The 23372-nt window shown below is 51.2% G+C and overlaps 12 protein-coding genes across 12 annotated transcripts; 5 read left to right on the plus strand and 7 right to left on the minus strand.

Moving 5' to 3' along the window:
• Nucleotides 1-105: 105 nt before the first annotated feature.
• On the minus strand, nt 106-1530 carry DACRYDRAFT_68492 (endoplasmic reticulum protein). Its single transcript, XM_040775874.1, has 5 exons — nt 1215-1530; nt 1040-1163; nt 908-989; nt 209-854; nt 106-158 (listed from the first exon to the last, which is right to left on the minus strand). Exons 1-4 carry the CDS (start codon nt 1511-1513, stop codon nt 751-753), a joined length of 609 nt encoding a protein of 202 aa, XP_040627155.1. The 5' UTR covers nt 1514-1530; the 3' UTR covers nt 106-158; nt 209-750.
• Nucleotides 1531-1868: 338 nt separating this feature from the next.
• On the minus strand, nt 1869-5729 carry DACRYDRAFT_23224 (karyopherin Kap95). The gene is made up of 11 exons (XM_040773160.1): nt 5696-5729; nt 5442-5583; nt 5331-5389; nt 5176-5280; nt 4843-5121; nt 4637-4789; nt 4328-4588; nt 3490-4278; nt 2888-3436; nt 2497-2838; nt 1869-2448 (listed from the first exon to the last, which is right to left on the minus strand). The coding sequence occupies exons 2-11, from the start codon at nt 5479-5481 to the stop codon at nt 2419-2421; spliced, it is 2607 nt and encodes an 868-aa protein (XP_040627156.1). The 5' UTR covers nt 5482-5583; nt 5696-5729; the 3' UTR covers nt 1869-2418.
• A 205-nt stretch (nt 5730-5934) lies between these two features.
• DACRYDRAFT_100889 (U6 snRNA-associated Sm-like protein LSm7) lies at nt 5935-6657 on the plus strand. The gene is made up of 4 exons (XM_040767497.1): nt 5935-5987; nt 6039-6195; nt 6249-6323; nt 6375-6657. Exons 1-4 carry the CDS (start codon nt 5976-5978, stop codon nt 6491-6493), a joined length of 363 nt encoding a protein of 120 aa, XP_040627157.1. The 5' UTR covers nt 5935-5975; the 3' UTR covers nt 6494-6657.
• Nucleotides 6658-6740: 83 nt separating this feature from the next.
• Nucleotides 6741-9690, minus strand: DACRYDRAFT_81189 (uncharacterized protein; the record flags this gene model as incomplete). Its single annotated transcript, XM_040776495.1, has 10 exons — nt 6741-8147; nt 8195-8254; nt 8305-8358; nt 8410-8515; nt 8571-8671; nt 8721-8859; nt 8905-8926; nt 8985-9182; nt 9237-9326; nt 9405-9690. 10 exons carry the CDS (start codon nt 9688-9690, stop codon nt 6942-6944), a joined length of 2262 nt encoding a protein of 753 aa, XP_040627158.1. The 3' UTR covers nt 6741-6941.
• Nucleotides 9691-10019: 329 nt separating this feature from the next.
• Nucleotides 10020-12964, minus strand: DACRYDRAFT_23226 (uncharacterized protein). The gene is made up of 16 exons (XM_040773161.1): nt 12778-12964; nt 12674-12719; nt 12574-12619; nt 12497-12519; nt 12248-12442; nt 12102-12198; nt 11887-12048; nt 11543-11837; nt 11379-11495; nt 11088-11325; nt 10970-11042; nt 10685-10917; nt 10537-10635; nt 10349-10487; nt 10192-10298; nt 10020-10126 (listed from the first exon to the last, which is right to left on the minus strand). The coding sequence occupies exons 1-16, from the start codon at nt 12857-12859 to the stop codon at nt 10102-10104; spliced, it is 1977 nt and encodes a 658-aa protein (XP_040627159.1). The 5' UTR covers nt 12860-12964; the 3' UTR covers nt 10020-10101.
• Nucleotides 12965-14412: 1448 nt separating this feature from the next.
• On the plus strand, nt 14413-15341 carry DACRYDRAFT_109010 (uncharacterized protein; the record flags this gene model as incomplete). Its single annotated transcript, XM_040768783.1, has 2 exons — nt 14413-14748; nt 14799-15341. 2 exons carry the CDS (start codon nt 14413-14415, stop codon nt 15339-15341), a joined length of 879 nt encoding a protein of 292 aa, XP_040627160.1.
• Nucleotides 15342-15474: 133 nt separating this feature from the next.
• DACRYDRAFT_109011 (uncharacterized protein) lies at nt 15475-15816 on the minus strand (the record flags this gene model as incomplete). The annotated part of the gene is made up of 1 exon (XM_040768784.1): nt 15475-15816. One exon carries the CDS (start codon nt 15814-15816, stop codon nt 15475-15477), a length of 342 nt encoding a protein of 113 aa, XP_040627161.1.
• An 886-nt stretch (nt 15817-16702) lies between these two features.
• Nucleotides 16703-17547, plus strand: DACRYDRAFT_54466 (Prefoldin subunit 3; the record flags this gene model as incomplete). The annotated part of the gene is made up of 5 exons (XM_040775259.1): nt 16703-16771; nt 16819-16895; nt 16950-17061; nt 17129-17269; nt 17323-17547. The coding sequence occupies 5 exons, from the start codon at nt 16703-16705 to the stop codon at nt 17545-17547; spliced, it is 624 nt and encodes a 207-aa protein (XP_040627162.1).
• A 533-nt stretch (nt 17548-18080) lies between these two features.
• DACRYDRAFT_81198 (actin-like ATPase domain-containing protein) lies at nt 18081-20889 on the minus strand (the record flags this gene model as incomplete). The annotated part of the gene is made up of 6 exons (XM_040776496.1): nt 18081-18585; nt 18634-19536; nt 19591-19808; nt 19856-20305; nt 20355-20609; nt 20671-20889. 6 exons carry the CDS (start codon nt 20887-20889, stop codon nt 18111-18113), a joined length of 2520 nt encoding a protein of 839 aa, XP_040627163.1. The 3' UTR covers nt 18081-18110.
• A 173-nt stretch (nt 20890-21062) lies between these two features.
• On the plus strand, nt 21063-21417 carry DACRYDRAFT_109014 (uncharacterized protein; the record flags this gene model as incomplete). Its single annotated transcript, XM_040768785.1, has 3 exons — nt 21063-21146; nt 21200-21227; nt 21269-21417. The coding sequence occupies 3 exons, from the start codon at nt 21063-21065 to the stop codon at nt 21415-21417; spliced, it is 261 nt and encodes an 86-aa protein (XP_040627164.1).
• A 123-nt stretch (nt 21418-21540) lies between these two features.
• Nucleotides 21541-22045, minus strand: DACRYDRAFT_109015 (uncharacterized protein; the record flags this gene model as incomplete). The annotated part of the gene is made up of 2 exons (XM_040768786.1): nt 21541-21880; nt 21939-22045. The coding sequence occupies 2 exons, from the start codon at nt 22043-22045 to the stop codon at nt 21541-21543; spliced, it is 447 nt and encodes a 148-aa protein (XP_040627165.1).
• Nucleotides 22046-23182: 1137 nt separating this feature from the next.
• DACRYDRAFT_54444 (uncharacterized protein) lies at nt 23183-23362 on the plus strand (the record flags this gene model as incomplete). Its single annotated transcript, XM_040775255.1, has 1 exon — nt 23183-23362. A coding segment is annotated over one exon (180 nt), but the record flags the coding sequence as incomplete, so codon positions are not given.
• Between the last annotated feature and the right edge of the window lie 10 nt (nt 23363-23372).

The following is a 23372-nucleotide window of genomic DNA, read 5'->3' on the forward strand; positions in this document are numbered from 1 at the left end:
CGGTGAAGAGGTTGTTACTACACAACGCTGTTCGATTCCCGTCGGTGCCGCATGTGCGGGGGATCCTTCCCCCCTCGGTAGAGGAATTGCACATCGCTGCGAGGGCGGGAGTGAGCATCAACAGCCGACCAAGTCGTAGCACGATGCTGCCATCCGATGTATGCTTGGTCTCTGCCTCCTGTGAAATCTCACTGAAAGCAGGTTGCAGATAGATCCAGCGTCTAAACTAGTGAAAGATCTTAGTTCGCTTCCCCGACTGAGATCCCTCACCCTGGAGATCAACTGGTCCGAATCCGAGCAATTAGGAAACCTGCAGAACCAACGTGAGCGGGTGTTGTACATCTCTCATGCGTGCCCTGCTGTCGATACTGTGCGACTTGCGCCGCTTGTTCGGTGGTGCCGAGCTGCAGGAGTGGATGAAGACGGTTTACCGGACTGGAAGCCCGAGTTGGAGGGAAACGCGATTGTCAAGCTAACACAATATTTGGGAAAGAGAAAGCCGATGCTGATGAGAGCTGACACAGTCGACTGGAATGGGTGCATCGCATCGTATATGCGAGCAGAGGGATATGGAAGAGAATTCGAAGAGTGGAAGAGGCATATCGCGGACACGTAGGATAGCGTGCACAATGCTATGTTCGATACAAATTAATCAAGTAGAGTAAAGGGATATAAAACGTTGGGGAGCTGTCACCCTCACTCATCGGCAACTGCTCCACAACATCTCCTCCATACACAATGAGGCAATGTTTAGTCTGCCTTCTTGTCGCTCTTCCCGCTCGTGGCTGCGTTGTACTCGTCAGCCAGCCTGTCATACTCCTTCGCTTGGTTGGTTGCTTGTGATTTGAGAACATCTGTACACGTATGTCAAATCAAAGACAGAGGCCAAGCAGGCGAATAGACAGACCATAGTCACGCGCTTTCGCCTCTGCCTGCTCGAGTTTTGCCCTAAGTTCTTCAAGCTGCGCGGTCTGGTCACCTGATTGTGACTGGTCTCCGGTCAGAATACAGCAGTGTATCGTGAGTAATGGATACGTACTGCCTTCTTCAGCTTGGCGTACTCTTCTTGGGTGTGGATTAAGTCCAAGATAATGTAGAACGTCCGGGTGAGGACAAGGGATAGGAAGAGGGTGAAACCCGTAAGGTACATATTGCGTTGTGCGCTGCGCCATCCTATCAGGATATATCTACCGATGCGTGAAGCACATACGTACTAGAATTTCTTGGCAGCAAAGTTCGCTTCAGCACGGACGTCCGCACCCCCCTGATTCAACCTTGCCAGATCTGCTTCAGCGGTCGTCCTGAACATCCTCTGCACCGCATCGACGAATAGTATGGCGACGAAGATGAACATGATCTTGAGTGCGTAGGCGATTTTTCCAACGATGGGAGACTCGGAGAGGAAGGTGAAGAACTTGCGTCTGATGGCAAAGGGGAGAGGAGCGATGAGGACGAGAAAGAAGACCATCTCTGCGGTGAGAAGAATGAAGCACATTGAGTAGTAGAGCGTCATTTTGAATGGTGGTAGCAAGGGAAAGAGGATGAGAACTTGTAGAGTATGGCGTGTCGACTTTGAAGGACAGTTATAAAAGCGCTGAAACAAAGGGACGTGGAGTGACGTAGTTGACGGAGGCAACTTTAGGATAATTACCAAATAGGGTAGTATCTTACTAGAGAGTAACAACTCCATTATGCAGCATAGGCATAAACTACCAAAGAGAAAAGTAAAGACGGATAAACTAGGCCGAAAAGAAATGACCAGTTCTCCACGGCAACGAACAGGAGGAGGACAAGAAATACAATTGGGGGAGGGCATGACAGGCAGACAGGCAAACCACGACCACCGGAACAGGATGATTGGGGATGATGTGATCAAAGGGACATGCTTGAGGTGATAAAATGGATTGGATTGCAGGGGGCGGGGAATGGTAGTTGTAGTGATGTGCGCACGGGTAGGAAAGGCATGATACAGAAAGGTCGTGGACGAAGGATTACGAGAAGAAAAAGAAAAAAGTAGGGGCATCGAGAGCTCAGTCGAAGCAGTAGCTAGAGGTGCTCTAAAGCCGCAGAAGCGCCCGCGCTGGAAGGGACCGCTAGAATATATCATAACGTTAATCATCGTCAACTTACCGTTTGGGAAGGAAACTAGCAGTGGGCCAAGTACTGGCGGAGCAGAACGGCTTTGAATGCCGGTCACGAAGCTCGGAACAACCGAGATAGTATCAGATTCGCGTCCTTGAGCGAATAGTGGGCGGTCGTATTTTCGTGATAGCGAGTTTTGAAGACTCGAATAATGTAAAACTGGGAAACATTGGACATCCTTAGATGACGAGGGCGATTGCGGTGTTAAGCGGGAGACTAGCACTCGAAAACCTGAAGAAATGAAACACGATGACAAGCAAAGTCGGAATAAAAATATTAGGCCAAGGTTGTGGCCTTCTTCACGGCCTGCACGGTAGTTAGTAGGGTTTCAGCTAACAATACGTCAATACTCACGTCTTTGGCCCACTTTGCAGTCGCCTTGGTTATCTTTGAGCGACCGCGGGTATATTTGAGCGTTTGGACAACAGCATCATTCAGCAGATACTCCTTGATCTGACCGTTGGGGTACATGACGGCAAGTTCACCGATCAGGCCAAGAAGCGTCCTCGTTGAAGTGTCGCTGCGGTCGTACTCGTCTTCATTGAGGCATTTGAGGATAACGATGAAGACTGAGGGTATGTATGGCAGAAGCTCGTTCTCCTTGTGGCTTGCTCGCATCGACTGGACTATCCCGACATACGCGTCGATAATGCCGTCACGTAGCCGTACCACGTATTCCTGCAGCGCAGCGTCGAGCTGAATAGCAGGGTCAGTAAAAGACATATCATCGGAGTGTGTGACTTACAGGGTCAGCCTCCATAGCACCAGCCTGCTTCAGCATCTCCATGATAGTGCTCAGATAGTGCTCGAAATTGCCGCCAATTGCGATGGCAATATCTCCGATCGCCTGCAGAATCGGAATCTTGACAGATCGAGCGAGAGTATCCGATTGCAAGTTCTCGATAAGGGCAGTCATGAAGGCGTTGCAGTACGGTAAACATTGGTCTCCGAGAGCGCGACATATATCGCCGATCAAGCCGACAGCAACGTTGACCAGTTGCGTTTCTTCATGTGCCTTCAGAGACGCGAGGAGGAACGGCAGGAAGGCATTGAGGTAAGGCAGGAATGCTTGTTCTAATGATGTCGCAGCAGCTCCCAGCACTAAGAAGACATCTTCGAGCACGGTGGAGGTACGACTGGCAACCGTCGCAAGTTGGAGAACATCGGTCATCATGCGATCAGAGATGTGGCTGATGTTGCTTCCGGTTTTTCGCGTGACAGAGATAAGCACTCCGCAGATGTTGCTCATAAGCTCATGCCAATTGTTACGGTCATCCGTGCCAAGGATCTCGTTCTACGATCGAGGATCAGAGGCGGAGCAAGTTGAAGGGAAGAAAAGGTACGCACAGCTTGACTGAGCAGAGACTCCATACGGACGAGCAGTTGCTGAGCTAGCTGACCAACCGTGTTCAGGTTATCCTTGTTACAATGTTCAATGTAAGTCGAGATGGCTTCGTACGCAGTTGTGCGGATGTTGTGGTCATTGTCCCGACGGTCTGTCACTCTCCAGAGGGCATTCACAATTCCATCGAAGTACGGGGACAAGGGGCTAGTATCCGGAGTTGACTCGGCGTCGCCATCCGTGGGATCTAGTTGTATGGCGATGTTCATGAGGCCCCAACAGCAATTCGGAGCAATTCGGCCTTTCTCGTCGAGTCCTTGCACAAATGCATTGATGAGGGGAACCATGAAGTTCTCGATGGCAATGTGGCTCAGCATGAGATCGCTGATTTTGCCAAGAGTCCACGCGACTGTGTCCTTGACTGCGGGGTGGGCGTCATTCATCATCGGAATAAGAACAGTCAAGCCTTGAGCAACAATAGGTTGGAGACCCTTCGGTGAAGGACCTTCAATGATGGAACCGAAAGCCATCACTGCCGCTTCGCGCTGATGCCAATCCGCAGATTTGATGTGAGCCTCGATGTACGGGACCACCAAAGACACAATGTCGTCCAGAACTACTTGGGCAAGGAGACTCAAGCAATGGGCTGCTGCCATGGACACATTCCATTCTTCCTCGTCCGCGTCCTCATCTTGTGTACTCAAGAGAGTAAGCAGCACCGGGAGAATTTCATTCAAAGCGATCTTTGCGAAGTTCTTGCAGGTCCGTGTTGGAATCTCACCGTATTCTTCAGCCTGTGGGGATAATCAGAGTCATCGGGCACTTGGTGCCTCATCAACCTACCTCAGTGTTCTCTACGATGATGTCAATCTCCTCGTCGCAGACGGTCGACCAGAATTCGATGGCCTGGAGGGCGACGTTTGGTTCGCTACTGCGCATGCCGAGAACCGTAAGGCCGAAAAGAGCACGCTCCATGTAGAATGCCATCTTGTCATAGTACAAGTTCATTATCCGAACAAGGCATTCGAAAGCAGCGACCTGCACCGGAACAGAGGGGCTCTGGGTGGCTTCGCAAACTACTTGCATAATGTAGTTTCGTTCACCCTGCATAAAGATTCAGTTCAGATCAATACGCTTGGATAAAGCACTCACTTCGCGTTCAAAGTTGTCTCGTACGAACTCTAAAGAGTTATACAATGCGTTGACAGCAGCAAGTTGTACCTCAGTTTCTGGCTCGTCCTTCCGTGCCCCTTGCACAACAGCTGTTAGGATTTCATTTGCACGCGTCTGCAGAATTTCGGGTTTCTGGACAGAAGTTAATATCAAGCAAGGGCATGTATGATCGAATTGAGACTTGCCACTTGCTCGCAGATATACCCGATCGCCTGCAGTGTAGCCATCCTTAACCCAGCATTGGCAGCATTGTTCACGAAACCGAGCAATTGTTCAATCAATTCCGGCCACGTGTTGGCTGGCAGTTCAATCGCAGCAATGGCGGCAATATCTTGAGCTGCCACACCTCCGGCACGGGTGTTGCTCGAATGCAAAGCCATGAAACAGTTGTTCTTCACTTGTTGTCGGGTGTTCGCATCGACAGCGAGCCACCTCTGAGACATCTCATTTTGACGCTTAGGATCCTGTATTCAATGTAAGCAACTCTCAACAAGAGGCTTAGAGAATGAACGGCATACGCGGGCAGTGAGGGCATTCTTGATGGCAAGACCAGCAGCGTTGCGAATGAACTGGTCTCTACTTTCGTTTGTGACTTCCGCGGACAACATAGACATGTATGCGGGCTGAAGTAATGATCAGACATTACCTAACATATATGCTGGATCATACTCACAAAGTTCTCATTCGCTGCTTGTTCGAGCCTGGCTGTGGCATCGTCACGCGTCGAGGCGTCTATAGGGAGTGAGACCAACCCCTTACAGTCACTCATAAAACAGCAACTAACCCGGTGAATAAGTGTTTGCAAGGATCTGAGCGGGATCCATTGTAGAAGGACAGTCGAGCTTTGGGAGTCTTGCCAACTAATTCGTTACTTCGTATGAGAGACTGCCCTTGGTGACGTAGGGCAGAGTATGGGTGGGATCGATCTACATACGGATACACGTTTGTGCACAATGTATGACATAGAGGAGAGCAGCGGAAATGAGCAATGACAGTGAGTAAGCAATTGATATGGAAAAGGTATAGAATGAAATGTACCTTACAAGGAGTGATGACGGGACAGAGAGCGGAAAGGAGATGATTGTCCGGAGAGAGAAGTGAGTGAGTGGCCAGTTACTTCCACACAGACGTGAGGTTCGACGCGTCTAACTCCAATTGATGCCGCAGCCCCAAAAAAGTAAGATACTTCCGAAGCGGGCACAAATTAAGCTTTGAGGCGCACCAGGGTTCACTTCGCCACTACTGGAATTCAACGCGACTCTTCGCTCATAACACCATCAAAAGTCGCTGCGTGTACAACACCTGTCCATAAACCCCCATGGCAGATAGGGTGAATGACAAACACTGAAGTCATTTGTACTCTATTAATCTTATTCCTCAGGGTCGTGGAAGAGGCGGCGGGCGCGGAGGCGCCCGCGGTGCCTCAAACCCACAACAGGGGAATGCCAATGAGAAACCCGCGAAACGCGAGGCAATATTGGACCTCGCCAAATACGAGAGCATGCGCATACGAGTGAAGTTTCAGGGTGGACGAGAAGGTACGTCTGTTGTTCTAGTCGAACATGGCGAGATGATCTGACATGCCAATTAGTGACGGGTGTTTTGAAGGGCTTTGATCAACTGATGAACCTAGTGCTGGATGACGTGGTAGAGAACCTTTCCTCGGGTACTTTCTTCGCAGCTGCTCAATGTAAAATATCACTCATGCAGATTGTAGAACCGCCAAAGCAACGAAATCTTGGGCTGGTAGTATTGCGCGGACCTACCATAACACTGTTGAGCCCAGTTGACGGTTGGGAGGAGATAGAGAATCCTTTTCTTCAGGGTCAATCCTGATGTAAAAATCGAGGTATTCAGTGTATTGCATATGGATCGCAGAACCCAGTCTGTAACTGTCACTGGTGCGACCTGAGGAGTATAACTTGCCGAAGTTGTGGGTTGTATATGCACGGACGCACGCACTTGTCATTATCTTCTCGAGCTACATACGACAAGATTGTGGATCTACAAACCTCGCACAGGTTTGCTGGAACGCGTAAATGCGCTGCACGAAGCCTGGCGCATAATTGAACTCAGGACCCCTGCAAGAAACGCTTGCTGTCAAGCATGAACAGCGCAGTGAAACAGCAACCGAGAGACGAAACCGACCGACAGTTGTCCTACGTCGGCCGAAAGACAAAGCAATTTCACCGGGAAAAGGTTTCGCAAACCGGTTGAACGGCAGGGACGGACAGACCGATAGTTCCCATCTTCCACCCACCTACGGGGTACACCCACTACAGTATCACATTGCCTCACCACTTCCGTTCAAGGTCTCTGGCGGGGTGTGATTCTCTTTCCCTTCCTTCTCTGTGTTTATGTTCAACTTCTCTATCCCTCTCCCAAGGTCACTCGCGTGGGAAGAAACATTCTCATGCCCCGGAGATGACGTGGGCGACTGGTTCTGATATAAAGGGAATGCCTGGGGCCGCCACTGGGCGAGTGGCTGCCCAGAGAGCCTGCGACTGAGTGTGGAGGTCGTTTCACTGGATAGGCTGGTTGGAGATGGTTCTTCGTCCTTCCCGTTGTTCTGTTCAGTCGGGATGGACACCCGAGTGAATGTTGCATTAGTGGGAGCAGGTCCCGAAGGAGCACCGTTCAAAGGCACGATGGGCGTTCGGACGGCGGGAGGGCCGGAAAAAGATCGCCGAATGCTGTCGGGGTCGGTGTTGTTCGTGAAACCGCACTCTGCTTGACGTATATAAGAAGACGGTGGATTCGAGGAGACCACCTCGTTTCCGCCGCGGCCCGCAGGGCGTCCGCGGTAATTCTGCTTCGCAGTATGGCTGTAGGCGGAAGGTTCTGGTGACGGTCCAACCATAGGGCTTGTCCGAGTAGATCGTGTTGTGCGGAGCGTCACATCGACGCTTGTTTCCAGCGCTGCTGTGGATCCAAAAGACGCGGATTGGCGTTTCCAGCGGCTATTTGGTTCATGAAATGCGTCACCAGGCGTGGGAGACGAGGCCAAATCAGACTGGGGTTCTTCCTCCTCTAGGATATCGTCGTTCGTGGGCATATCATTTTCTGAGGCGGAAACAGGAGACATGGATGTTGTCCCGATTGAGATACCGATGCCAAGATGTTTTCGATACATATTCTGTTCAAATGCTGGTGCATCGGGTGGAGGAGGAGATGTCCATCGTTGTCGTCTAGGTGCCATGTGATCGGGAACATTGGCCTCATTCTGAACCTCCTGCTGTTCCGCTTCTATAGACTTGTTTGATGGGCGCGGTGGAGACAATCGGTCCTGTGTGACTGGTCTCCAGAAGTGTGTGCCGACTATATATGGTGACTGCGCAGGAAAAGAGCGAGGAGGGCCGTGATAGGGCTGGGGACTCGGCGCTCGCACAAGCTCCTCATCACGCTCTTCGCATAACTGAGTGAGCGCCAAAAATGCTCGATCTGGCCGAGAGGCAAAGATACGAGATGCTCGCATAAATTCGCCGCGGATCTGTACACAATGTCAGTAATGAAGGAGATACCATCCAAAACGCATACCGTATACAAACCGTCCTTCGTGACCGTCCTCCCAACGTTGTAGGAAATTTCGAATGGGTCCTGGCACCCAGTTGAGCTTTGCCCGGTTTCATCAGGATATGTTGGCTCACCTCTATGCACAGCCTATTCCGATCACGGGATAAATCATGTGCTCTGGGATCAGGCTGGTGTCCCTGTGAGAAAGGGTGCCGCACGGGCTTTCTGCGCTGACTTGCCTCGTACCACCCCTTGTAGGTCTTCTCAAGTAGACCACCGCGAATAGAGATTACATGTGTGTTATAAGGGAAATCATGGGAAAAGTATTTGAAGAAGTCGACCAGCCTAGGTTGGTTCAGATTAGCGAATGAATAGGATGGATCAGGCAATATACACGCACAACTCTCCAACACCATCCGTGTTGGCAGATTGCCAGGTTTGCTTCAGCAATTCGGTATCGTCAAAGAACCAGATATTATGTTCGCCAATGTGCATATCCTCCTGCGGCGCTGGATTAGAACCAACAAGCGTGGGATGACTACTGGCTCACTTTGGTGATAGGACGCAAGGGCGGTATGACTTGCAAATTTGGTAATACAGGTGGATGCTTGACATGTACAAGGAAAAAGATAACCATGAGCGCATACCCGTAGGAGCTCAAAGTTCCAAGATATGGCGAGTTGATTTTTCTAGATTCGTTGAGCATATATCGTAGTATTGACCCATGAACATACCTTCGCTTACTCCATAATTTAACTGATAACAGATGGTAATGAGGCGACAAGGATTAGCAAGATAATAGAGCAGGACGTACGGAAAAGGACCATAGTTCGAACTCGGGTCGGATCAAGAGTGGCATAGCTCAACAACAATCGTGTATTCTCCAGCGCAAGCCTGTTTTCAAAGCCGATATCACAAGCGATACCGTACGGCAGACCTTGCGTAGGAGCAAGAGTGAGCTTGATGATGGGTATTCGAGCCTTGGGTAGCGGCTTTACTTGAAACTTCGTTTCTGCATCCCGTTCTGATGAGCATATAATCCCCGGTAATGATCGGCGTTGAGTACCTCGCTCTAAAAGGTCGGCCACCATAACAACCATCTCGGATGCGGTGGGAGGCAGGCGGTCCGAGTCAATAAGGCAGCATAAATCCATGTCTGCAGAGGTCCCGACGACCGCGTCAGTCATAAGTGTGACGGTGCCCTTCGACGAGGTCACAAGCGCAGGATGCTCACCCGAATTCCTCAGCGCAAAACCATTCGCCGTGCTCCCAAACGACAGCAATCTACTGTCTGGCTCGACGTTCCGGATCAGGCGCTCAAGGAGCTTGCGCACATCTTCCTTGATGGCTAGCTCCTCGGGGGTTGGCAGAAGCTGTACGACGAAGTCAAAGAGACATTGCGATAGTTCAGCCAAGAAATGATGTCTTTGACCCCTGCGCACGGATGGACCAGCTGGAGTAAGGTGTGGATTAGGAGGTAAGATGACACCGCTCGACGGGCCGTAGGTATGGTTGGACATGCGTGGGGATGGTGTCAGGGATTTGAACGGCGACTGGTCGACGAGTACGCGGGTGTGTATAAGAAGAATGGGGACAACCGATACGACTCGAACCCGTGCTGGACAGGTTGGAGAGGGGCCAAGAGTGAGCTGATGGTGGTGGACAGGTCGAAACGGCGAGGCGAACGACGGAGTGGGAGGGGGGGACAGGGCCACATGCGGAGAGAGACCTCTCGAATAATCCCGCGCCTGCCGAGGTGTTTACTTTAGGGATCTCAGAGCACCTCAATTAGCAGTACATTACGTCCGATTCTCATTTCAGCGTGAACATCACGAATGGAGGCTATTCCGTACAATCTCCCTGATTGCTATTGTTGCTACAGTTGCAAGACGAGAACCCGAGAACAATGCCTAGTCTACATACCCATGTTATCAAACAGATGCTCGGGAAAGATCGCTTCATCCGCCGACAAAACCAATCAGCAAGGGGCCAGCACATCCGCCGGGAATGATTTCTCGCACCTGAACGCTGTTTCTATCGCCGATTTGATGTCCTTGTAGCTCACCACAAGGCAGCTCTGTTCGTCGCGCGAGACAAGCATTACCCGTTCGTCCACACCCGCGTCAAGCTACACCAAATAAGACAACGAAACAACACAGCATCCATCGAAACACTCACCTTGTTCAAGCAAACAAGGACATGGGAGAGATTGACCACGGGGTTACCGTGGATATCTACCTGATGGAAGACATAGTCACGGAAAAGTTTAATGATGTAGCGGTCTCCAGTCTCCGACCAACGAGGATCATGATCAAACCTGTGCAGAGATTAGCTGCTGATCAGCAGTCCGAGGCCCAAGCTCGTACTCTGGGCGCTCATTGATGAATCCAAGTTTGCTCATCAATCTCACCACCCTAGCGTTCTCCAGCTCGCTCATCAATTCTCCCTCAAGCGAGTCTGAGTAGCTATGACTCTATTCAGCACAGGCGAAAGCATAACGGGTGCAGACCATACTTTGACACCGTATCCAACTCCTCGAGAACCCTGCGACTGCCGATATATTCGAATAGCTTGTCAAGGTTCTTCGGTGGACCCGCTGGACTAATGAGGTAAAGAATGAGCTTCGTGAGATCGGGCGAGTACCGCTTGGACACCATATCCATTGACTTTGGAAGGTTGGTGGCAGCAGCAGTCGAATTACAGGCCAACTCCAGCAGGAGCTTGCCAAAGTTCATGTAATCGTTTTGCTACAAATGAATTCTCAAAATATCACAACCATCATGTAGCTAGAGAACCAACCTGGAATCCAATCACATTGTGCGCAGGATTGAAGTTTAACACATCGAACACACCACAGCAATTTACCCGAACCCTGTGAATTCGTCAGCAAAGAATCATATCAAGAAATTGGCGGTACCGAGTTTTTCCGGTCAGCAGCACTTTCGTGAGTTCCAGTGTCCGCAGGGCCAAGTTATGGGAATGGGCAACTCGCATGGCGTCTGCAAGTTGAACCACATAGGACCACATAACAGCTTCGGGAAGAATGGGTGCATGAAGCTGGGACCTTCCGACCTTCGCTGGCGGTTGCTTCGGCTTGATATGTGCCATGTACAGCGATTCGGAATTCGGGTGGTAGTCAAAAACGAATACAAGTGCTGACAAGGCATTTAAAATTGCGCTATAGAACCATGCTTCCATTCATGCTTACAACTGTCACCGAATGCTCTTGTGGTGAAGGCCTCATAGAGCGTTACAATGCCAGGGTGCTTGATTTGGTTCCAAATAGAGATCGCTGCGAAGGCGGCTTCATGCATCAAGCGGAATCCTTCGAGAACAGTCAATTTGGTTATCAGAAGTCGATTCACCCCCTACCTTCGAATCTTCGAAGAATGTATGGTCTCCCGTCTTTGGCGCTAATGGCTTTGTATGATATGCTGGGCCACTGGAAGACCCTGGGATGCCTAGTCTCTCCTGGTGGCTCGATGGGAACCAGAGAGTGATACACGTGAAGCTCATCCGGTAGTTTGTAGTCAACTGTCGAAGTTTCCATAATGGCCTCAGATCGCCGCTGGAGCATTTCCCGGACATCGTCCGCCAAGAATGGATTGGCCGACGAAGGGATGTTGGTCATATAAGGCAAAGGTGGGTTGTAGAGGTGATATTGTAGCTGCCTCCAGGGTTACGCGGGTGGAACTCATGGAAGGATTGTTACGCACAGGTTGCCGCGGATATAAGGGATGTTCCGCATAGTATGGATTCATTTCATGCGCGTATGGATCCATGCCAGGATGATAGGACTCGACTGCCTGCTGTGAGCTTGGAACAAAAGGAGGCGCCAGCGCTGTTATCTCAGGTGCCTTGGTATACGGAGTATCGTCCTTGAACGGCGTGAGTCGTGAACGGTGGGGCGTGAAACGTAGCATAGACATACCAGATAGTCGAAGTGAAAGTCATCTCCGTAGTCATATTCAGTGGGCTGAGTAGTCTTTGTGGACTCTGGGGAAGTACTGGGCGCGGTGCTCGTTGTGCTGTGCAGTCATGAGTCGTTTGAAATAGCACGACGAAAGGAGCGATTACGGGGTTGAGGGTTGGCCAGCTAGCATAGAAGGAAAGCCCTTGGGTACGAAGATGGGCGCATTAACAGTTGCGGAGAGACCCCCCAATCCGCTTCCTCCTTTGGACGGGGTGTTGTTGGCTGAGGGCCCTGCAGGCATCTCTTTCGGAGCAGGCGTTGCAGGGTTCGAATTGGCAACAAGAGGTGCCGGAGAAGTGCTGATAGTTTTTGTCAATTCCTTACTGTGCCAACATATTCCCCCATTAACTCACGCGATAGAAACAGAACTGTCTTTCTGCAAAAAATCATATCAATACATAGTGACTGCCTCTCAATCGAGAGGGCTCACAGATGGATGGTAGAATGGACAGCCGTTGTCGGCGAATTTACACGAGCTGCATTCGAAGGTCAGTGTCGTCATTCAACAACACGTATTTCTACACACACACCCGTATATGAGCTCATTACGACACTGTGTACGACGCTGCAGCTGGTCTGGGTGCGGATTGTCGGTCAGAAACGCGCCTGTTGAGGAGCGCGGGTCCGAACGTACCCTTCTTGGCTGGACGCGCCGTCCTGTCGACTGCCTGCTCCGTGCCGGCCGTCGGAGCGACGATCGGAATGGCCGACGACATCCGAGTGATGACCGGTTGGAGGTCGTTGAGATCAAAGAGGTAATGAACTGCGTTAGATGGACCAGGACAGCTTACGTCCACGTTACATCGACCATTGAAGGCAGTCGAGGACCATGTCCCCCGGCACTGCTTCCTCGGAAACAAAGAAGCAAGGGTCCATGATGTCCCCGTAATTTCCTCCCATGCCCCTGCAGAGCTGCTGTCTTGTGCATCCCTAATTGCCATATTCCCTTTTGGCCTACCACCTACAACAACACTCGCTCCAAAACACTTAGTCTTGTATTCCATGTTGGGACACTCATGTCTGTTATCTTTGATGGACAATGGATCGTTTCGAGCTCAGAAAATGATCCTGAGGTCTTCGCCCTCCCCACGGAGTTGTGGTGGTCAATATCGGAGTTGCTTGGTGACGACGATCTGCTCCGCTTATCCCAGGTCAGCTTCACGGGGGAGTTCCGCTTCGCTGAGCACAAATATCTCCTTCAGGCGTGTCAACATCTCCACGGCTCAATGACGATGCCGATATCACGACGACTATACCATTATCTGTAGATGGGTACAATTGCCCCGTCAAAGTACCCCGCAAAGTGGAATTTGATGAACGATGATCGGAAGAGGCTGTTTCTGGCCATCGGAAGTAGAAAGTGGTCACGTCAGACGTCCCAGAGCGACAGACAACAGTCCCATCTTCGAGTTACTTGGGTGCCGCTAGAAGGGGCTCGAATCCAATGGGCCACGCTTGGGGTTGGACTCATATTTGCTGTCACCCACGACGGCGCGATCCTGGCTTTCGAATATAAGAGAGGAACACTGTCGCTATAGTCTATCCGACATAACTGCAGCTAGTGATCCCTCGTTCGGAGGACCGCCATCCTGCAAGTTGACGAACCGGATTCACAACGCTATCTCCGGCTCGTAGACAGTTCCTCCGGTTTCGATCCACATGTTACTGCGATGCATCACCTCGTCTTCGAGATCAAAACGAAGACCAATTGCAGCTGCAGCGAGTAGTGACATTTCCCAACAGCTCCCGGCCTCTGGCCTCCAATGATCGATTCCTATGTGCCGCTGACTGGATGGGACAGCCTGGATTACACTTATGCAATTGGCAGAGCCGTGCTAATATTGACCTCTTAGCACCCATTCTGGTGAGCAGGCTTCGCCTCCGCTCATAGTGGCCATGTCTAATCGCCTTGAAGGACAAATTTCTATGCGCTTCATTTCTTTCCAACAATCTCATCGTGATCACCGACCGGCACACACTAGTGTATGACTTGAGCGACCTGGAGAACACTGAACTTCCACTGACGGTTGCATGGAAGGACATCATCGACTTCCCGCATGTGCTCTGTGCTCTGGACACGCTGATCCTCCACAACAATCGCAGTCGTCAGTTTCTCGATGGCCCGGATTCCGGGTTATCAATCAACTTTCTCTCACGGACTGCGGATTGGGTACGACAGTATCGGCTTCGTTTGAATGAAATTGAAGGGCCTTGGTCATTGAAGAAGATGTGTGGATTCGTGGTATCTGACTCAGAGCCGCTGATCGGCATGGCAGTGCGCCAGGCTGGACTAGATGCATTTTGGATGCAAGGTGGCTCCCTCGTTCGTTCCTTGTTCTTCCCAGCAGCAAAGCTGTCTAGAGCGGAGATCTGGCAACCAGGAGACTTGCTCACCCATGCTTTTCCGATGGCCTTTGATAACGGGCGCGTCGCGCTCTTGGTTGGTATGGTTGACAGCAGCACATTGATGTTGCTTTGCGCTCCATGCCCTGACGTGTACGACGTGGATGCAGAACTTGGTTCGCTTGGAACAGTTGTCGTGCGCGACACCCGGAGATCAGAAGATTACTTAGTACAGAGCAGAAAACAGATGAAAGAGACGATGGTGGGCAGTGTCAGCCATCTATGAAGGCCAATATTCTGATGTCCTGTCAGGATCTCATGTGGCAGGAACGCTTGTTGCAGCAGTGCATTCGAGATTGTCCTTCTGATGTGCCTTCCGAAGAGTTCGCTTCTGAGTCGCCGTATCCGTTCTTCCCCTGGACACAAAACCAAAGCAAGTGGGCAGAGTATCCCTGCGGCATTCAGCATGCTTTGCGACGGGGAATGCACCTATCGATGAATTCTCGCCCTCTTGTCTCACGTCTACCCCATGACTTTATCGTCGAGCTCTCTGATCGAGGGTATTTCACCTACGTAGAGGACAACGCATGCGATTCGCCGTACTCATGGGAATATATGCCGCCTACCATGGAATTCCACGACTACCTGGTGAAAGTCCTGAAACATGAGGTACGTCCGGACCAACGTACATGTTTCTGCTGTATTGTGGATTGGGATGCTCTGTACGACGACAGTCAGCCTGAGTGGTATGAGGATTGGCGGTTGGCGAGAGAAGGATTGACGGAACAAGGCGAGGACACTACGTCAGCGACCGTGGAGGCGGCGCTGCATCGTCTAGGTATTCAGACAACGTAATTTCGCACCGGGACGTCATGTTTCAATTTCCGCATTGTATGGATTATTAGAATGAGACACAATGCTATGTATATGATCAGGTATATGTCCTGGCAGCATTTCTTCATTTCCAGGATTCATATGTACTGTCCACTTAGCGGACGTCCTCGTCCTCTTCCTGCCAGGCAGTTTCCCACTCTGGCAAAGGATACGGTGGTGTCGCATAGGATCCCATGTACCCATGCGCATTCAGATAAGGGGCCGTGGAGTCCCCTACACTCGAGTAGGGGATTCGGTAGCTTTGTGGAGGCATCACATATCCTTGTGCATTTGGATGGGGTGCCGGGGGATCTGGGGCATGTCCTGGAGATGCCATGGTGTTCTGTAAACTTGATGAGAGCACCGGGTAGCGTGGTACATGTCCTTGAGGGGCGATGTTGGCCTGTGCTTCCGGATATGCGGCCCGGGAGCTTGAGGCATATCCTGCAGTCGCCATGTGTCTGTGTAGTAGATCACCCTGCCTGATTGGAGAGGCCGCTGAAACATGATATTGACTCTTGAGATGCGGTGTTGCGTAATTTCTTTCGCTAAATTGTCGATATCGATCAAGAGAATTGGTTCCCAGCCCATGGCACCGAGTTGATAATATTCAAAACGCTTAGAAAAATCGTAATGTCTGCAAATCAAAGACAGTGTTAACCAGCACAAGAGCCAGAGAGGCAGGGCTCGCTTACAAAGCTCGAAATGCATCGGTCCTCTAATATGTTGCGGGGATGGATCAGTGTTGGGAAACGTGTTCAGCAGGTTGTATTCCTGAGCAATTTCAGAACATCGTCCTATGAACGATGCAATTTGTGAAGTAGATCCAAGTGCCGGGGGGTGAACTTGAGAGGCAACGAATGAGGATGAAGAATACGCACTTGTTAGTAACGTCAAGAGCGACACGGGAAACTGTAAACCCACCACTGCCAGGAAGTCACCTCCGCACAGTTTCCCTCGAGAACTCATTTCTGAGCGGCTGTGACCATACCGATGATATTTGCGGAAGGTTGGTCGGCCAAAGCTCATTTCATCGATGATCCGGTCCCGAAAACACCAGCTGCCAGTCCCAATCAACGAGTTTGTTCAAGAATTTTGCTGCTCGGCACGTGCTTGGAACTTCTCGAGCTCGGAACTGGATTTGGAATTCTTCGGATTTGGGTCGTGTCAACAGCGTGCCCGGAATATTCGACATTGTTGGGGATTATGATGGGTTCCGGGACAAGGACACTCTTAATATCGTTCACAATCACGTGATGAGCATCTGCACAGCCTAAGCCACGACCCTCCGCGCCCTCATTTCATTCTCACTCAGCGACCAACGCAATTTGAAGTCGCACAAAATGTCCGTATCATCATCGAAGCCGCAGGTTGAGACAAACCCGAGAGGTATACCCAGAGCACCGTTTGTTGTGAGTGAGCTATGTTGAACCGGTGTAGCCATCTAAACTCCGGTCAGTCAAATGTCGAGGAGTACCTTGGGCCAGGCAACAACACGGTTGAGAGCACCCTTGCGAAATTCCAGGAGATGATAGCGTGAGCATCTTTATAACAAGTAATACGACTAAAAATCGTAATACTGTTCCTTAGAAAGTACCGGTACATGGAGCTGAACGTGCAGAACCGACGAAAAGGGCTAGACCAAAAATTACCCGACATTGAGAAGACCCTCGCTATGGTTGAGTTTTTGAAAGACCGACGAGTGAGTCAAAATTCATCCCAACAGACCGGGTCTGAGAATAGTACAGGACAGGAAACTGAGGAGACAGACAAAAACAGAAGAAGAAGACATGGACAAAGACCTCGACGATGATGGGGTAGATGAAGCACCATTGAAGACCACATTTGAGCTGAATGATACGTTATATGCTGAGGCTGAGATTTCCGAGATGGTCTATCTGTGGCTTGGAGTACGTCTGATGTACCATAAGGTCTCATAACTCCTACTTATACACATTTACAGGCAAACGTAATGCTCGCGTACCCATTGAATGAAGCCCATGATTTACTCTCAAGCAAACTTGCCACTGCCCAGCAGAGTAGAAGCAACGCCATCGAGGACATGGAATGGCTCCGCGAGCAGATCACGGTCATGGAGGTGAATCTGGCAAGGGTATACAACTGGGATGTCCGCAAGCGAAGGGAAGCGAAGGGACGAGGATTAGAGGCAGGCGACACAGAGAAATAGTTTCCTGTAAGCCTCGATTCGTAATGTACAGTGGTGTGCCATTAATTTACAATATTCGAGAATATTACTCTGGTCTACTCCATCCGAGACTTGCTTTTCTCGTTATGCGACGCGCGTCTTATGGCTTACGAGGACTCCGTCATGAATATTTTCAATTTCGTCACCGTATCCGACAGAACGTTTCCCCACTTGTATTTCCCAAGCCTTCAACGCATTCAGCAGTTCCAGCCTCTCGTCACAAGACATAGACATCCCTGTCGGTCCCTGACTTTTTCATGCGATGTAACGCTCGTGGGACACGGTTCGTCGTCAGCATCCGGATCATTTACCTGTGTGCTGCGCACGGAGGGGACGCCGATTAGCTGGGAGAGAGGGCCAGGGGTGCTACCGATTGGTATGCTGCACGCGATGACTGGTGAGGCGATTAAACAGATGCTTCGTGCGACTTGTATGCTATCGAGTCTTGAAGGCCAGTGACGCATAGAAATAGGACAAGGCTTTTTCCGATTGGTAATCTACAATGATCTGCCATTAATCTACCACATCCGGGTACATCTCACCTGCTACAGTTCCTGTCTATGCAATGGTATCTGAGATTCGTCATTTTGCCCCTCCACGCCAGCCGTCTTTCCAGGCTCGGCAGCCCCGGTGGTAGAAGAAGACTCGGAAGTTGTCGACATCTTCTTAGGCTTCTTCGGCGCCTTCCGCCGCGTCAGCTTCGTCACCGCATCCTGTAGGAGGATCCCCCTGGAGCGCATCTCCCACGTTTTGATTGTGGCATCTATATGTTTCGCCCTGTTCTTGTTAGCAACAAGCGCCTCTTGAAGCCAGTGCTCCGTATCTTCTAAAATCGTCTTGACATTCTCCAATTCCTCGTCCGAATGCAGCGGCGGGTTCTCAGGATCGTCACTAGTCCGGCTCTCGAATGCACCTGTGAGGAAGATCCTGCCTGCTGTGAGAGCGCGCTGAAGATCCGACAGATGCTGGGGCCATTCCTGGGCTTCCTTCACCCTGGACTGAATAGGTTGTTCCGCTGCCCTGGGACACGTTAGCCCGGATGGTGAAAACTGAACCAGGTCCACTTACTCAAGAGCAGCGCGTTTCTCCCTCAGGAGCACAAGCTCCGCCGTCTCAGCAGCCTCATGCATCCAGCCCGTGACTTCCTCCAGCACGCTGCGCAATGCCGCCCTCTCCGCTTCGCTCGAATACACTATAAAAACCGTCTCGGCATCACTAAGCAACACGTCCCTGAGCTTGTAGATGTAGCTCTCGAGCTGATTGCGTTCTTCCTCCCGACGCCGCTTGGTCTGTTCAGCAGCGTCGAGCGCCATGAGCCTCTGCCTACTCTTCCTCTTCCTTTCCTTCGTTAGGCCGGGGACCGACCGGGCAACTTCGGAAAATGCCAGCGGGAGCTCCTTCGGATCCTGCTTCATCTCGGGAGCCTCAAGGGGAGCCTGCTCCCCCTCTGCACCGGGCCGATCCGCCTCCTGGTCAACATCCTCTTGCTTTCCGGCCCCGAACAGGCCCTTCAGCGCACCGGCAAACGACTGCTCATACCCCTCTCCAATGAGCGCCGCCTCCCTGAGGCTGAGCAGCCCGCTATCAGAGTACTGCACGGTAAGCTTAGCGACTGTCTCTTTCGCTCCTCCGTCGGTGAGGTTCCTAACGGCCTCCTCGACACCGCTGAAGGACACTTCGAGGATTTCCTCTCGTGTATGGAGTGGCGCGTCCTTGTACTCGAACAGAACACTAAAATCTTCGGCTCGTTTCAGGGAGACTGTCTTCTTGAGCCCCGCGCGAGAGCCGCGGGGGAAAAGCGGGGTGTGAATCGTCCGCTGCCCAGCGGGGTAAGACATTTGGATAGGATAAGGGACGAGATCTTGAACTTTGATGTCCTTTGTCCTGAAAAGAGGCGACAGGGAGGCGCCGTAGAGCGCTGCGCCCAGAACGGAGGATTCGTCCGCATTGACGTTCTGTGCAATCTTTCCCCTGCGCATATAGGGTCAGCAGTAGGCTACGACCTGAATTCAGAGATGTACGCACTTCCCAACAACGGCGTTCACCACCGACTGGATCATCGGGGTGCGCGATGCGCCCCCCGTAAGGATCACACTCGTCACGTTGTCCATCGTCAGTCTCGCCATGGCCAGTGCGTCTAACACAGGCTGGGTAAACCTCGGCTTCAGGTCTGCACAAGCAGCCTCGAACTGTTCCCGGGTTACCTTGCTCCGGTAGTCGATGTCCTCATACAGGCTCTCGATCTGTTTGCGTCAGCCTCGCGCGTTGATTTCTGTCAGTAAGGTCTCACATGAACAGAAGAGTCTATGTTGGCGCTGAGGATAGCCTTGACCCTCGCCGCTTCCTTTGCGAGCTTGGCGACAGGCCTCGGACCCTGGATCCTCACACCAGTCTTATGCGCAAAATCCTCTTCCAGCAGCTCGCGCAGGCGGAAATCTAGCTCCATCCCCCCCGCAACAAGGTCGTAACCCATTCCCTTGACTTCGATGAGGGTTGTCTCCTTGTCCTTGTCCTTCTTCGACTTAGAAACGGAGGAAGAGAACGTGACGAGCGTAGCGCGGATAGAGCCCGCCCCGGCATCGTAGATAATATGCGTCTCCGGGATGGGGAAGGACCGAGTCATGGCGAAGTTAACAGCAACAGACGTGCCATCATTTATGAGTGCGAGCGGGCGCAAGCCGGCAATTTCGAGCGAGTCGAGCACGGCTTGACGCTGGAAATGCGAGAAGTAGGCTGGGACCTGCTTCTTTCAACATGATGTTCTTAGGGGAAAGAAGAGGTGAGCGTACGGTTACAACGGAATCTCTGACCGGCTCCCCCCCCAAAGCCTCAGCAAGCTCCTTCACATACCCAAACTGCATCCCCACGAGCTCCTCGACATTCCACGCCGTGCCGTCCGACCGATGGAAAACGAACGTCCCCCGCTCACTTTCTGAGGTCCGAGCGAGCGATACAGCGCTCTGGTTTGCTGCTGCAGCTTGGGAATACTCTGTTCCGAGGAGAGGCTTGAGGAACTGGAACGAGTCCGTAGGGAATCTCGTTTGCTGCACTCATTGGTTAGTCCTGCGCAGCAGCACATTCACACACCGAGAGAGATGGACATACGACAGCAGCAGCCTCAGATCCAAATAGCCTTTCATCGCCTTTCCAACCTACGACGCTCTGCAGCTTCCTTTTAGAGTCCCTTGTAAGGAGGACGTCGAATGGCACTCCAGGCTTCATGAGCGCTGCCTTGGTCCATTCTGCGCCATAGTCTATTGCTAATAGGCTGGCTGAGGAGTGAAAAACGAGAGCAAGAAGAGAGAGAAGAAGGGTTGTTCGCATTATCCTGGACTGAAAGTGAATGTAAAATGAAAGTAGGAAGAGATTATATATGCTACAAAAGTGGCGAATTTTTATTTCTACACGTCACGAGTGTTTGTGTGACACGTCAACCCCTCGTGGCAGTGCTCCGTGTACCTAAATTAAACTAGAACTATTTATATTCAAGGACAAGGATGTCGAAGGAGAGGTTGATCAGTGCAATGACGATCAAAGGTGACGAAGAACAGGACGCGAAGGAGCAGGAGGATTCCGACGAGGTGCAGTGATCAAGATGATTAGAGCGAGGGTGATAATATTACATGGATGTAAGAGGAACGGCTCTTGCGGCGTCCGCTATAGTATGCTGATTGGTGACGGTGCTGTTATGATAGACTTTCAGAGCTCCGAAAGGCTGGTACGCTGCATGTCAAGCGGACGTTCGAAGAGCTGTCAAAGGTACTCAACGATGCCATCTACGGGACGGGCGAGAACCGCGAGTTTGTCGAAGTCTTCTTGGTCAAGACGGACTCTATGCGCTTCACAATGTGAGGACAGATGGTCGGCGAAAGAGCATACTTCAATAGATGACCGATCTCTATGGTGACGGTGTACGGTTGTGGATGCAAAGTACAAGTGGTCGGTCATTAATTGAGGACATCACCAAACCTAACCCTATTCCATGTCAGATAACGACCCGCGCTTCTCTAACGTCGATGCCACGTATTCCATGTTGGCATCGCGTAGTACGACCCAGGGCGTGTTGTCTTCCATGTCCCTCATCTCGAGGAGGTATTCGTCGTCATCTTGCAAGTCACGCCTCGGGTAAATATTTTGCTCGTTCTCGGACTGGTCGTTCTGAGCCTTCGCGGGCTGCCCCTTGTTGGGCATAAATTTCTTGATGACGTGAGCCCCGATGGCGACACCAACCGCACCGGTTATAAATGGATGGCTTTTAATAAAGTCCATGAACCGCTTTTCGAGGGAAGCATCGTCCATTTCGCTTCGCATTGCACTGAACACAAGTCAGCACTCTCGATACATGCTTTATGACAATGACAGGGCAGGCTTACTGCTCATGCTCCTCCATTGGAGCAGCTCGGCGCTCCAAAGACAAAGGGGCGGCGAACGCCGTTGCAGCAAGAGTGAGGGTGAGAACAATGGTGGAGGAGCGGACCATGATGAATGAGAGTGTATTGAGTTTGCTGATGTGTGAGAGTAAGGTTTCGTATTACGAGTGCGTATGTGAGGTGATTGCGACCAGCGCTAGAGACTTTCCAGAGTGAGGAGCCCTGACGTCGATTGTTCCTCCTTTTATAAACGGCCCCCTCAGTGCCAACTTAGCACCTGTCTGCTCTTGCCAATGTCAACAGCGGTCGCACGATCAACATATATCCTCAAACGTGTTGCAAGGCTCCTGAATACTAGCCGAATAAACGTCCCCCTCAGTACCAACTTAGCACCCGTCTGCTCTTGCCAATGTCAACAGCGGGAAGACGGCGGTGATCGGCCATGACCAACATATATCCTCAAACGTGTTGCAAGGCTCCTGAATACTAGCCCAATAAACGTCCCCCTCAGTACCAACTTAGCACCCGTCTGCTCTTGCCAATGTCAACAGCGGGAAGACGGCGGTGATCGGCCATGACCAACATATATCCTCAAACGTGTTGCAAGGCTCCTGAATACTAGCCGACGGGCACAGTAATATTCAAATGTCCATGTATTACAGGAGATTGAAATTGGTGCTCATCGGTGAGCACTGGGCAATGAATAATAAGCAGGGGCGGGGTATGGAATGTCTGCTGTGCGCTGCGTCGGACAGGGCAGACACAGGGGTCCAGACTCATACTGAGAAGCACTGCTTTTGAATAAGTGGTGGACACTCTAGTAGCAAATCCGACTTTGGTGATGTGTGTCCAGTGCACTCTATCGTCGCCCGCCTCATGTAATATATGCCCTATATACTGAAAGCAATCCGAAGAAGCCGGGGGCAAAACCACGCGCGAAAAGCACGTGGTTCGCGTGGCACCACGTGTAGGAAGGAAGTCAATCCGGACCCTAAGTCCAAGCCTAGAAGTGGAACTAAATCTGCTTCCACTGCGGCAGTGCGGGACCCTAGGAGGCTGAGGGTTAGTTAACCCTGGCCCATGATAAACCCTACCTCTAACCGATAACCCCTATTAATTGTCAACAAATAATATATTGAATATATGGAAGGTGTAGCATACATTATGTATATTGAGGGTAGTGCTAGGGGAGACTGAAAAAAAAGACTTTTAACCCCAATCCAATAAATATTCTACCTGCAACCTTTATGATATACAGGACATGGGAGATGGGAGATGGGACACAGGACACAGGACATGAGACACAGGACACAGGACATGGGACATGGGACACAGGGCACAGGACATGGGAGATGGGAGATGGGAGATGGGAGATGGGAGATGGGAGATGGGAGATGGGAGATGGGAGATGGGAGATGGGAGATGGGAGATGGGAGA

Source organism: Dacryopinax primogenitus (assembly GCF_000292625.1).
Source record: "Dacryopinax primogenitus strain DJM-731 SS1 chromosome Unknown DACRYscaffold_13, whole genome shotgun sequence".
NCBI classification, from domain to species: domain Eukaryota; kingdom Fungi; phylum Basidiomycota; class Dacrymycetes; order Dacrymycetales; family Dacrymycetaceae; genus Dacryopinax; species Dacryopinax primogenitus.